The sequence below is a fragment of the Thermothelomyces heterothallicus genome (genome assembly GCF_042370625.1).
Source record: "Thermothelomyces heterothallicus CBS 202.75 unplaced genomic scaffold P884_scaffold_1, whole genome shotgun sequence".
Taxonomy (NCBI): Eukaryota; Fungi; Ascomycota; class Sordariomycetes; order Sordariales; family Chaetomiaceae; genus Thermothelomyces; species Thermothelomyces heterothallicus.
In genome coordinates, this window is record NW_027192562.1 from 2,210,087 (window position 1) to 2,223,504 (window position 13,418).

At 57.2% G+C, this 13,418-nt stretch overlaps 3 protein-coding genes across 3 annotated transcripts; 2 read left to right on the top strand and 1 right to left on the bottom strand.

Annotated features, from left to right (window-relative positions):
- Positions 1-200: 200 nt before the first annotated feature.
- Positions 201-2,344, top strand: P884DRAFT_189089 (CoA-transferase family III domain-containing protein; the record flags this gene model as incomplete). Its single annotated transcript, XM_069437412.1, has 2 exons — positions 201-744; positions 882-2,344. 2 exons carry the CDS (start codon positions 201-203, stop codon positions 2,342-2,344), a joined length of 2,007 nt encoding a protein of 668 aa, XP_069301970.1.
- A 346-nt stretch (positions 2,345-2,690) lies between these two features.
- Positions 2,691-4,441, bottom strand: P884DRAFT_326437 (uncharacterized protein; the record flags this gene model as incomplete). The annotated part of the gene is made up of 2 exons (XM_069445474.1): positions 2,691-4,140; positions 4,366-4,441. 2 exons carry the CDS (start codon positions 4,439-4,441, stop codon positions 2,906-2,908), a joined length of 1,311 nt encoding a protein of 436 aa, XP_069301971.1. The 3' UTR covers positions 2,691-2,905.
- A 344-nt stretch (positions 4,442-4,785) lies between these two features.
- P884DRAFT_234890 (uncharacterized protein) lies at positions 4,786-6,589 on the top strand. Its single transcript, XM_069439930.1, has 2 exons — positions 4,786-4,989; positions 5,116-6,589. The coding sequence occupies exon 2, from the start codon at positions 5,129-5,131 to the stop codon at positions 6,167-6,169; it is 1,041 nt and encodes a 346-aa protein (XP_069301972.1). The 5' UTR covers positions 4,786-4,989; positions 5,116-5,128; the 3' UTR covers positions 6,170-6,589.
- The last annotated feature ends 6,829 nt before the right edge of the window (positions 6,590-13,418 follow it).

Here is a 13,418-nt window from a genome sequence, read left to right on the forward strand (position 1 = left end):
AGGATCCTAGGCAATGTGTGTGCGTATGTACAGAGGGTCACCCATGACCAACACGGTGTGATCCTCCAACGGGCTAGCCATCGGATGGCACCTACTTGTACCGGCACTTCGCCCTCGCTTAGTTTCTCATAAGAAGGTGCCTTCTCTCGACCCTTCCGCGAGCACTCGCAACAATGGACATCATAAACCGGGCAGCGACCATGCCAACAGCAACGCCCGCCGCCGGTTGGGCCTGGGAAGGCGCCGCCGTCGACAAGACGCCTTTCCCGGGCCCAAACGCCGAGTCGGTGTCTCAGCAACGCGTGCTCTTGTCAGCCTTTCGGTACTGGCAGCATTTGATGAAAGTCGGGAAAGAATATACATCAGCCGAAGGCCGTCTTGTCCCCATGCCGCACTCGGTGGCTGCCGGGGCCCGTGAGGCGCTCCAGAAGTTGTGTACGATCTGTTCAGGCGAGCTTCCAGCGGCCTTGTTGCCGTTCGCCGAGACCGTCGAGGTCACGTCGGCGACGGAGAAGGGGGACGAGGTGCATTTTCCTACCCCGCTCAGAGAGCAGGAAGCCGCCGCGGCCATTAAGGCTCTCGAAGCTTGTGCCGCTGCCGCCATTGCGAAACTTCGGTATGGGACGGAGAGCAAGAGGATTCGAATCGATGCCGACAGGGTCTCGGCCTTTTTGATGTCGGCCTATCTTACGACCCTAGATGGCATGGACAAGTCAGATCCTCGAATTAAGGACAGGATTCCTGGTGAGTTACACTGCCCGCTCAGCCCAGCCCCGTCGACGGGAGTGGGATTGAATGAGAGGTGGTGGTGGGGGAGGGGAAGGGGGACGGGGCACACACACGCGGTCCAGGGCACGGCAAACTGACCCTCTTCCGCCCAGACACGGACCTGAACAAGGCCCAATCGGTCCTCTACCGGCGGATGTCGGCCAACCTCTACGGCACCAAAAACCCCGGTGAATACTTCCACATCCACGGCTCCCTGGACGCCGATGTGACCCTTGAGATGCTTGGCCTGCCCAAGGAGAAGCCAGAAATGACCGATTACCACGCCATCATCGACTACATCGAGTCCGCGGTGAAAGAGCACACGGCCGCGGAACTCGACGCGCTCAATCTCGCTCACCGACAAGCCGGCATTCAAGCACTCACCTGGGCCCAGTTCCAAACTACCCCCCACGGCAAAGCCCTCCTGGACCTCCCGCCCCTGACGGTCCGTCCCAACCCGGCGGACGCCCACGTGACTCCGCCCGTTCCCTTCCCCTCTACTACGGCGGCAGGCTCCTCTCCGGGCGGGCGGCGGCCCCGGCAGGCCCTGGAGGGCATCAAGGTGCTCGAGCTCTGCCGCATCATCGCGGGGCCGACCATCGGCCGCTCGCTGGCCGCGCACGGCGCGCAGGTCCTCAAAGTGACCCCCCCGCACCTCCCGGACGTACCCTTCTTCCAGCTCGACGTCAACGCGGGCAAGCGGGCGGTGCACCTGGACCTGCGGCCGAGCTGCCCGGCGGACCGGGCCGCCTTCGCCGCCCTGCTCGCGGACGCGGACGTGCTCATCGACGGCTACCGCCCGGGCGCGCTCGCCCGCCTGGGCTACGGACCGGACCAGCTCGGCCGGCTGGCCCGCGCCCGCGGCCGGGGCTTCGTCTACGTGGCCGAGGACTGCTTCGGCGGCGCCGACCTGGAGCCCGAGCGCGGCGCCGAGTGGGCCGGGCGCCCCGGCTGGCAGCAGGTCGCCGACTGCGTCACGGGCGCCGCCTGGGCGCAGGGCGCCTTCATGGGCCTGGACGAGCCCGTCGTCCCGCCCTTCCCCATGTCGGACTACGGCACGGGCGCCCTGGGCAGCGCCGCCGCCCTGGCCGGCCTGTACCGCCGCGCCGCCGAGGGCGGCTCCTGGGTCTGCCGCACCAGCCTGGTGCAGTACGACGTCTTCCTCATGGGGCTCGGCCTGCTCCCCGCCGAGGAGCAGGAGCGGCTGCGGCGCCGGCACGCCGACGAGGCCGGCTTCTTCGCGCTCCGCCACAGCGACTCGGTCGACGAGGTCGGCAGGAGGGCCCTGGCCAGCATGCGGCTGGCGGTCCCGCACCTGTTTGCCGACGGCGGGCGGGCCATCATGCAGGAGGCCTGGAGCGAGCCCTTCCGGGGCGTGCTGAGGTGGCCCAGGGAGGCGGTCGAGATTGACGGACTCCGGGTCGGGCACGTCAGGACGGCGAGGCCCAACGGCTGGGATAAGGAGGTGGTGAGCTGGGAAGGATGGGAGGAGGAGGAGGAGATTATTGTTGGGGGGGATGAGGATGATGATGATGATGATGATGATGATGGGGAGGCGGAGAAGCTGAACCCCTGAGCCGGGGAAACTTGGCGTCTTTCTTGTCCATTTGTCTTCTTCTCCTTTTATCTTCCTATTTTTTTTTTTTTTTTTTTTTTTTTTTTTTTTTTTTTGGTTTTTTTTTTTTTTTTTTTTTTTTTTTTTTTTGCTTTCGACGGTTTCACTTCTTTTTTTTATCTCCTTCTTCCCTCCTCCTCTTCTCCTACTTAGAGCTAACGAGAGCTGGGGGAGTAAGGGGGACTGGGCGGTCGGCTTGCTTGCGCGATTTGGGAAACAGGTAAAGCGCTGGGCTTAGCACTGGAGGCACTCTGACCTAAAAGAAAAAAAAAGGGAGCCAAGGTCATTCAAGTTTCGGTTTGGCTTGGTCGTGGTTGTAGCATTGTCCAAATTTTTTTTTTTTTTTTTCATTAGAAATACATCATACAATCGTACAGCTGTTTCGAAAACTCTGGGGATATCGAAGGCTGTTTGTTTTGGGATTCACATATCAGAATGTCTATGACTAGGTAGTTACTCTGAGTTGATCAAACAACACATACAACGCACCGAAAAACCGCTCCCCTGACAACAAACCCCGCATCACAGCACCAACCTCCCCGGCTCGTTCTCCAGCACGATCTTGACCCGCTCAAGGAAGACCTGCGCTCTCCTCTCCTCCGCCTTGGGCACCTGCAGGCTGAAGAGGTTCGTCCCGGCGGGCTGTCCGGGGAGCACGGTGGTCTTCTTGGCGGCCGGCTTCGGCTTGGAGGTGAGGATGTCGAGGATATCGACCTGCTTCTTCGTCTTGTTCGGGGTGGGCGCGGACACCGCGGACGCCGACGGAAGGGAGGCGACCTGGGGGACGTAGGAGCCGCGAGAGGCCTTGCGGCCGCCGACCTTGTCCAGGCCGAGGACCTGGTTGAACAGCTCGTCGGCCGTGGGCTGGTAGTCGGCCGGGAGCGGGAGCTCGTCGTTTGCGAGCTCGCTGGCGCGCTCGACAAAGGTCGAGAGAGGCAGGAACACGCCGAGCGACTTGTGGATCTTCTTCTGGGCCTCCATGACGGCCTCGAGGGAGACGGGCAGCGTGACGACCGACTTGGGCGGCGGCGGCGGCGGCGGCGAGGCCGGAGCAGCCTCCTTGGCGGGTTTCTTGGGCTCGGGAGCCTTGGCGACCTTGATGTTGCTGAGGTCCAGGTGCGACGCCTTCTCGAAGCGGGCGGAGACGTTGGCCGGGCTGTTGGCGTTGATCTTGCCCAAGAAGGCGAGAACGTCGCCCTTGAGCAGGCGGCCGTTGGGCCCCGTCGGCGTGATGCCGCTCACGGCGGACTCGTCAAGACCGTTCTCCTTGAGCAGGTGGATCACCGACGGGAGCAGAGGGTAGGACTTGTTGAGCGTCTTCCCGCTCGGCTTGACCGGAGTCTTGGGTGGGGAGGTCGCCGGTGTAGATTCGGGTTCCGGAGATGCTGGGGTCGCCGGAGCCGCCGGAGCCTGCGTCTTGGGCGCCTCGGCGGCTTTTGCTGCTTGCGGGGTCTCATCGGGGGGGATCTGGAGCGAGCTGATGTCGTCACCCTCCTCAGCGATGACCGCTATCCGCGTTCCAACCTGAACGCCCTTGCTGCCCTCGCCCTGAATGACCTTCACCAGGATGCCGTCGTCCTGCGCCTCAACGTCCATTGTCGCCTTGTCCGTCTCGATCTCGAGCAGGACATCGCCGGCCGAGAACTTCTCGCCCTCCTTGACCCTCCATGCAGCAATGTTGCCTTCGGTCATTGTTGGAGAAAGGGCGGGCATGGTGAAATTTTGGGCGGCCAGGACGGCGGCCGATGTGCGGAATCCTGCGTCAGAGCTTTGTCAGCTCGCCATTGGTTTTTCTTTCTCGTTCTATTTTATTTTATTTTCTTTTTTTCTTCCCTCTCATTTCATCTCTTCTTCAATTCTTGTTCGAGCATTGTCTCCGTTTTGTCCGTAAACACCTTATCTGTCTGCTTCCCTCCTCCCATCGGTCTTTTTTTTTTCTCCTCTCGGACAGACTGACTGAAGGCACCCCAGCTCAAACTTACCTCTGACTGCATCGTGCTGCACCTTACGTGCCGCGAGCCGCGCCGACATGCGGCATGCCGTTACAAAGGTTGCCATGATGGCGGGTGCAAAGAGAACCCAATCCGGGTCAGGTCGCGGCACTCGAGCGTTGTGCGTTTTGATGGAAAGATGCGAAATGCGCTCCGGGCCTCGAACTTGGCGGGAAGCGGACCGACTTAGGCGGTGGCCCAAGCTCTTCTTGGCTTCCCAACATTTGCAGTTCTGTTGCAGGGATTACTTCCGCAGCAAGGGGATCCAACAACGCGCCTCTGGACCCTTGTCTCGCGCTACACTAGTGGAGTTAATTAGCTACTGTAGCGCCTGTCAACAATGCCTGTCAATTGGAACTGCTCAGGTCCGCCCGACGCCAAGACCCGACCTCGTGCGAACCATCATCCGGCGCCGACAATTTTTTTGGGCCCCGCTGCGAGCAACCGGACCCGGGACCCCATCTTCTCCCGAGTCGGGCGCGATCGGAGCGCTCTCCCATCATAATTCATACATTCATACCTGGTGCGGAGTACGCCCTTGCAGGGTAGCTGCTAGCCATTTGCTTAGTTATACCACTCATTCTAAAAAAAAAGAGAAGAAGAAGAAAACAAAAGGTACGCATGTACAGCACCTGACGCCATTCGGGCCTCCCCTCCCCAGTCCGCGCGACCTGTTGCCCACGCGACCCGACCTTATTCTCCAAGCTCGAAAACTGACCCGGCTCTTCCTCGCCTGTGCAGATCCGCAGATCCAATGGCGTCCTTCCCCAGAGGGTTCGGCCCTCGACTGCTGCTGCTCGTGCGGCAACAAGCCCCGTGCGATTGCGCCGCGACACAGGCGCGCCAGCTCCTACGTGCCCGCTTTTCTACCTCCCGCCTCCTCCAGAAGGCCGTCAAGACAGCCCGGCCGGCAGCAGCCCCGAAGACCACGCCCAAGGCCGCCTCCAAGCCGACCCTTTCAAAAGCCTCTTCCGCCGCCGTCCCCGGCACCACGGTATCAGCAGCACCAGCACAAGCGGCCCGACCGTCCTCCTACGCCGAACAGCTCGCCCTCAGGGGCCGGACGCTGCTGTACGAGTCGCCCTCTCACTTTTGGTTCCGCGCCGGCTGCTTCTCGTCGGCCGCCTTTTGCGTCTCGTACACCGTGTACCAGTACTGGACCGTCATCCTGCACCCGCCCGAGGGGCTGATGTGGTGGATCCCGCACGCCTTCGGCGCCATCCTGGTCTTCATGGCCGGCATGGGCGCCTACTTCGTCATGGGCGCCGGCCGCATCGTGCGCTCCATCGAGGCCGTCCCTGCCGCCGCCGTCTCCAAGCAGCTCGCTTCCGGCACGACTGCGACTACGAGCCCGATCTACATCGAGGTGGCCACCCGCCGGATGGCGCCCTTCATGCCCCCCAAGAAGCACCTCCTCCCACCCGAGGAGGTGCAGCTGCCCTTCCGCATGTACAGCGTGTTCTCGGCAGCCAGGGCGCCCGAGCTGCCGGTCGGCCAGAGGCCCATGGGCCTGGCCGAACGGGTCCGCGCCGAGCGGGCGGCGAGGGAGGCCCGGCTGGCCGAGCGCAAGTACACCATGGACCACATCCTGACGGCGCCCTTCCGCGACGCGCGCAAGGCGTTCGGCACCGCCTGGAGCGGGATCAAGCGCTCCTTCCACCGGGAAGGGTTCGCCAAGATCCGGCTGGGTAAGCAGGAGTACAAGATGGACGTCACGGGCGGCTGGGCCCTAGACGACGGGAGGGCAATGGACAGGTTGTTGCCGATCCGGCCGAACGCGATGCGGACGACGTGAGGAACCGATCAAGCTTCTTTGTCTCTTGGGTGTTGTGCCAAGATGCGTGTATATGGTATTGTAAATGTATGTACATTACTGTGTCAATAAGCCGAGTCAGAAAAATAAATATGCGGCCGGCCGAGCTATGCCTTCGTAGATCATACTTTCGAGGCGTTCAGGGGTAGTACGAGAATGCCGGGTAAAGGATGGTTATTCTACTCAGCGCCTCTCCCGCTTCCCAGTCACGGAGAGGACAGTCCCGGGAATGTTCTCCCAAGAAATCGAAACATACGAAGGATGGTCGCCGAGCAATAAGTCTTCCAGTTTGAACGCAGCATGCGTTTTCAACAAGTGCCGGGACACTGTCGGTTCCCACAGTGCATGGCTAGATCAACGGACCGCTACCAATTGCATCTGGTCGGGGTATGTGGTGTTGAGCGGCGTTGCTCGTCGGCGAGGGTCGCGAGGGAGAACTCAATAGCAATCGCCTTCCTGCCACGTTTCCACGCTACACGGTTAGATACTCTCTGCCAATTTCCTTGCCTATTACGGCTTCCGCCAGTTGGTTGGGGAAGGCTTTCTTTAAGAACTCAGTGGGGGATGTCTTCTAGCGTTGCTATAAGCACTCAGGCTTGTTTCCTCGCCAACGAGCCCTGGTATTGTAACGATAGACTAACCGAGGTAGGTAACCTGACTTGAGGAGTGCCGATACCTATGTCAAGATCTGTCAACTGCTGTCCTTTTCGGTGCATTGTTACGAGCTCTTCCCAACCCACGCGCTCATTGCCTATAGGGTGCAGAGCGCGGTGGCTTCCTGGGGCATATTCCTCACCCGGACCTGCTGCTGCTTCAAGTAGGCGCTGTAAATTGAGCAGAGGAGGGAGCTAATAATAAAATGAAATGAAATCAACAACAATTCGCTGGCAGACAATGTCTTGAGACAAGCTATCGGCTATTCTGAAAGTGGCAGTCATGCAAGTGCGTTGCATGAAAAGCATCCCCCCCCCCCCCTTTTTTTTTTTCTCTTCTCCCCCCCCCTTTTATCGTGTCGCTCCAGCGCCTTGACATCGGATTTATTCCAAGTATTAGGTGCTAGGTATATACTTTTTGTTCCAAATCCTTTCCGATGAGTTCTCCCTAGTCGAACAGGTTAACACGAAATTGCCACAAGCATGACACTACCGCTCGTTTCTGCCTACCACACCATGAATAAAAGCCATTAGGCGAGAAGTTAGGAGAAAAGATCTGGGAATGTTTAACCCGACGGATTAAGATCTATGTTTTAAGGCAGTAGCGTATAGAACGTGGAAAGAGCAAACGAAGTGCCATGACGCCAGACGTCTCCTGCCAACATTGCTCCTGCTCAGCACGTAGCACTCAACAAAATTGAATCATAATCCGGTAACATCATCGAGCCAGGAAACGGAAAGAGCCACCTTGTCCTTGTTCATGCTCCAAATTTCATCAAGCTGGATGAGGCCGATCTCGCGCCGAAAGAACACCGCTGATGAGACCGAGGCCAGGACTGTACAGATGGTCTGGTGCGACCCATGACTCCGGGGGATTCTGCGTCGCAGCCATGAGGTTCGCACACCCAGCTCATCTGATACAGCGGATGGCTTGAGCTCTGCATGGACTCGGAATTAACCTATTGCTCCTGCTTCACGTACTACCAACGACAAACAGCCTCCCGATAACTCGCCTCCCATCCTATTGAACTCTGCAGGTACATACGCACATACAGCAGCGAATTATAAGCTGGTGTTTTGCCGCACTCCAGAACGGGAACAAGGCCATCTCTCTCAGGGATCTCCCTCGCACGTGAAACACAACCACCGGAGGTGGGGTGATGGGAGAAGCTCGCGCCTCCAAGATGAAGGAGATCCTAAGAGTCTACACAGCTTCTCACCTCCGTGAACCGACTGTGGAAGATCTACTTCGTCAACGTGGCCCCAACCTTCCCGACCCCTCCTCTGCCTGAGCAAAATCTCCTCAACCAGGCGGAAATCCCGGCCACCCCCTCTTTCAGCCTGTGTATCAGGTCGCTGCTGATCTGCTCGCCCCCCTCCCGCCCCCACAAACCTTCTTCTTGCTCACCCCTTCTCGGGCGGCACGTCATGCTATCCAAACCTTCTCTGTAGGTACCCACCCATACCCGGTACGTCGGGCAAGCGAGCGGAACAAAGACTGGCGAAGGGACCAAACGGATAACCATCCCCATGACCACCTCCTCCCTTCGAGAGCTCAAGTCAGTCGAGGTTGGAGTTGAGGAGATGGCCGACCGTTGAGGTATGCGCTCCCGGCAGTAACTATGCTATAGCGTAGCGCAGTGTAGCGTAGCGCTCGTGTCTTGGATGGTATGTACCGTACATGAGTGGTTATACACATGCATGACAAACTAGAGAGTTCGTACGCTACCTTTACTTGCCTAACCTACCCTTTCCTGCCCGCATACCGCGAACGGTCGCGGAGTTGAGTGGTAGTGGGAGGGTAAGGCATGTTGTGCATCAGCGGTTACACCACGTCGAATCATACCCTTCCCCACACCCGCCTCACAACAATCCGTTCATCACACCGGAACAGGGATACCCACTGTATCCGCGGCGAACATGAACGTAGAGTACGCAGCATGTTTTATCTACACGCAATGTAAGCCATGGAGGGGGTGGGCATGTACTCCACAGACAAGCGGTGAGTCGTCCTTCTTGGCCGTCCGATGTCCGAATCATCACCGCCCGAGGTTTGAATGTTGGAACTACCCTTAATCATTGGTCGCCTCACCACGATGGTGGCCAAGTCCCTGAGCAACAAAGGTAAGGTATATACATGTGTGCTCCACAATGTTGCTCGGCAGTTCGGCGCCGCTCTTGCAACATCCCGGCCATTCTCCTACAACATTAGCCCTACCAAGGCAGGTATAAAGAAGAGGAGGCGATGGGCCTGAGGCAGGGGATGTTGTGCGTGTGTGCGTTGTGTGGGGAACTAAGGTGGGTAGTGATTTGCAAAACGGCTCGTTATGTAAGCGCGGGTTGGGGGAGCGGGGTTCCCGTCTCAGATGCTGAGACCAGACGAGAGAAAATCCGGGGGAGGAGGCGGTGGGCGGTGGACAATAACTAGTGTAGTGTAGACAGCGGGCAGTGGGGAAGGGTAGAGTAGTTAGCGTAGTGTGCTCCAGATGTACGAATGGCCTGCCTATCGGTGGCAACAGGATTCTCTGCTCGAAGTGGGGGCCCAGGTTTCAACGCCCAACAATGAATGGAAGACGAGGATACGATGAACATGCGCATCCAACATAAAAAAAAATATCGGCACCGGTTCGTCTACACACAATGCCAACATACATTGTCAAGATTTGGCAACGGATGATGAGGATGACGATAGCGAGATGGCAATTTGTGCCGTGCAGGTCACCAGCATGGAACTTCCCCACCGGGCCCTTTCTGCCTCGCTCCTCTGCTGCGCCTATCTCTCGTTCTGGCTTCCTGTTTGCTACCACGCGGGTGGATTGCCCCGCGAGGTCGCAGCAGAAAGGACCCTGAAGAAAGCCGATCCCCCTCCATGCTCATCCCGAACCGGTCTGAGGTCAGGGATGCGCACAACAACTTAAGACTCCACTTCCGTCACCTGCAGACGATAGGTTGATACACTACCAGCTGTCGTACGCAGTACTGGCAACAAGGAAAAAAATGAAAGAGAGAGACAATGCAAGCCCGCGGCGCTGCTCGAGGCTAATGCGATGCATGCGCATCCACCCCTATCTCTACGACCCACGACATCCTACCGCTGCCCTCCTTTCCTTCCGTCCTTGCTTTTCCCCTGCTGGGTAGCCGCAAGTCATACTTCGCCTTGCATGCCGATGAGGCCAAAAATAAAATGAGCGGTGAGAGGGCCGCGCCTTGGAGGGGCAGTGGCTGGATGCATCTATGTATGTACTCTACGGGATCCGTACACTACACTACAACTTACTCCCGGCAAAAGAGCCTCAGATCGGCATATCACTGGCCGCGGATGTGCGGAGCACGACCTGTCACGAACCGTCCCACTATAATCCGTAATATTACCAAGTACGAACTATAACGCAGAAGCGATGTGCGTCGTCTGGCTTGTTGGCTTTACCTATCGGTGCCCCGCGCCCACCGTAATCTTTCTCGCATCGACGCCGTGGTCCGTGCTGCCGCAAGTTTACTTGCATGTACTGATACCTAACATTATGGTGATTATTCGCCCTAGATAATTGTACTGGTACATCGAGAGTGGGGGTCCGCAGACTAGCACGCAAAAACGGTCGCAAATGCTAGGGTGAGGACCTCATCCCCGCAAGGTCAGTCACCGAATGAGACTGCCCGGAAGTGCCCAACTGGGCAGACCGATAGAACATGCAGATTACAACAAGCAACGGATTCCGGATTACATACAATCTGTGGTTGGCACGCCAATCATCGGAACAAACGAGCGCCCGCAGGCGCGCCCTGGTGACTTTTCGATTTGAGACACCACGCGATGTCGCCTTGTTTCTCTGTTCCAGGTTTTACGTTGCGTGTCTCGCCTCGTCGTTCGACAGAGTCATGTGTGGGCCTTCTTTTTAGTTATTCCCTGTTCGGACGGCGGGCATGAGAAGCTCGAGGGTTAGCGGACCCCCATCAGACGTTGAAGAAACTACGTTACGTCATTGGGGCTCCCCTCTGAAGGGAAGAACGTTGACGGATTATTCTTGGCCAGTGGTTCGTCACGGTCCCCACAAGCCCACAGCGCTGCAAGGCGCCACCTCTTCTGTGGGGCTGCTCGGCAGCATGCTGTTGTCAGAAAGCCTCACTGGTCGCAACAAGTTAACCCGAATTAATAAAAGAAACGACGTGCTTCAGGTCGTGTCGATCTGATGCCTCAGAAAACTTGTAGTGTAGTGCCCTACATGAACACATGTAATATCTACACGGGAGGGACTGCAAATGCAGGGTCACCCGCAGCCTTGGGCCCCGCCAATATAAGGAAGTCGGACAAAAAAAAAGGTTCGACTCGGCTGTCCTCCTCGGAGTAGTAGTGCGCCGTCGAACGGCGGCATTCGACCGCCGATGCGGGGACACATCCTCGGCGCCGGGGCTGCAGGGCTTGACGACGGCGGCGGCGGCCGGGTTCGTCCCTGCGCCCGCCCGGGTCTGAGACGCCGAACGCCGTCGGCTCAAACAAGTACTGAAAAGTGAAGCGTGCAAAATGGAGTTCGTCGTCTGCCTATCCCACCATAATACTCTATCCATTGGTGGACCTCGCCCTGCCCCTAACCCCGCCCGCGCTACCCTAGGGGTAGTGTAGGGACGATGGGCAGAGCTTTTCGGGGATCATGATAGTTATGAATGATCTGCATATCAGATTCCCCTGGTGCTCTGCTGCCGGTGCTAAGAGGGGTTTGAATCCAATCATATGCTGTTGTGGCGGGCAGATACGGAAGCACGGCCAAAGAACAACATCCTTGGTAAAGTACCACATCGTATTTTGTACGCCTTGCTAGTTCCTGGCCGGACACTGCTCTGTATGGATAAGGTATGGACATATATCCAGGTACGTATAATCCAAGCCTTGGCTCGTGATGCTCGGCGAGAGCGGTGAGGGCTGCAGTACGACGCGAGATTCAGATGGGCCACTAACCGTATGGCATGACGATTAGGTCAGCGAGTTTCTACGATCTGAGGCATTTGCGCAAGCCTCCGCGCCGCGCTACACGTTTAGTTTACAATCGCACGTCCTTTGAGAGGTTGCGCTCTTGGGTGGAACCAAATCAAGAGGACCGAGAACGTTCCCCGGCTCCTTGTGCAGCCGAGCGCGGGCCTTTTGGGATGCAGCGAGGTGCGAGATGCTCTTTGCATCTCTCCAAAACGCCGTTTCTGCTCCAAGAGAACGAAGGCTCTAGAAAATCTGCTCCGGAGTGGGGGTTATGGCGACCTGCGCTGCGATGTACTATGTAGTGTTGTGTGGTTGCAGGGTGCGTAGCGCAGAGGCGAGTGATCACGGGTTCGTCCCAATCAGAAAGCACCTAGGAGCGGATCTCATACGAAATGACATAATAGCCTCTATCGCACGACTCCAAACTAGTACAGGAGGAAGAACACCTGTCTCATCATCCTGCGGCTTTCGAGATAGTAATGAAAAAAATTCGGAAGACAAAAGGAAAAGAAGAAGTAGGAGACAAAAACGACACAGGAAACACACCCTAGGAGCATGACGAAGGGTTTGTCGGTGCGACGACGACGGCATGTCTTTCGGCCCTATCGAGGTGTCAAATGCCTATGTCGTAAAGGAGTTGGGGACCAGGTGCCTCTTTTCAGCTGGGAGGCTTCGAGACAAAGCATTGTGACAGAGATTAGAGCCTGGTGAAGCAAACTCCTTGGTTAAATTGCTTTGTAGATTTTCTTTCTTTCTTTCCCTGAGCGGTAAGTACCTGACATATATTCACTTGCGATATTACCTTTGAGTGCGATGTCTCCCCATTGTTGTACGGATTAATCCGTACAACGGATCCGCTTTGCATTGTATAGTGGAGTAGTCGGTGGAGTCCTAACGCGGGAGGTTGGCACTCGCTTCTTGGCTTACAAGGTCTTTTGACCATCAGGGGACTGCGGCACCAGGGTTCTTTCTTATGGCCACCATGACCTTAAAACCTACCCAGCGGACCGCGTATCGGGCGCTCGTCGGGATGTCGTGACTGGTTTTGGCTCGCCTTTTGACGATCTTAGCAGTGATTGAGACAAGCCATTGCGCTGCCTGGATTGTGCTCCATATGTTGCCGGCGGATATCGCGGGCTGAATCGGAAGAGATTCTGTCATTTGAGTGGTCGCCGCTAGTTAGTTAACCGTACGCATAATCTGATAATCACCGGTTTCCGGGTGTTCAGGGAGAATCGCTCAACTAGTTCGTAGAATAAAGAGAGGATCCGAAGGAACACGTCTGAAACTGTCCCTGAAAGGTCCATGCCTGTTCGCTCACGAGCGTGGAATGTTGTCGGTGGAGCTGAAGAGTTCTCGAACAGTTTGCAACAGAATGGCGAGAATAAAGTACCTTGATGTCTCTGGAAAGATCTTCGCGCTCATCGAGCAGCACGCTGCTCCTTCCTGGAATGACAATGGCCACACGAAACTTGAAACTGGTGGTTGATTTGTTGATCTGCCGCGCAGCCAAGCTATCTCAGCTCCCAACCTAGCCGAAAACTCCATACAGTGTAGATATGTGTACATATTCACGGTACGGAAAGATGTCGGCTCTGAAAACAAGGTGCTT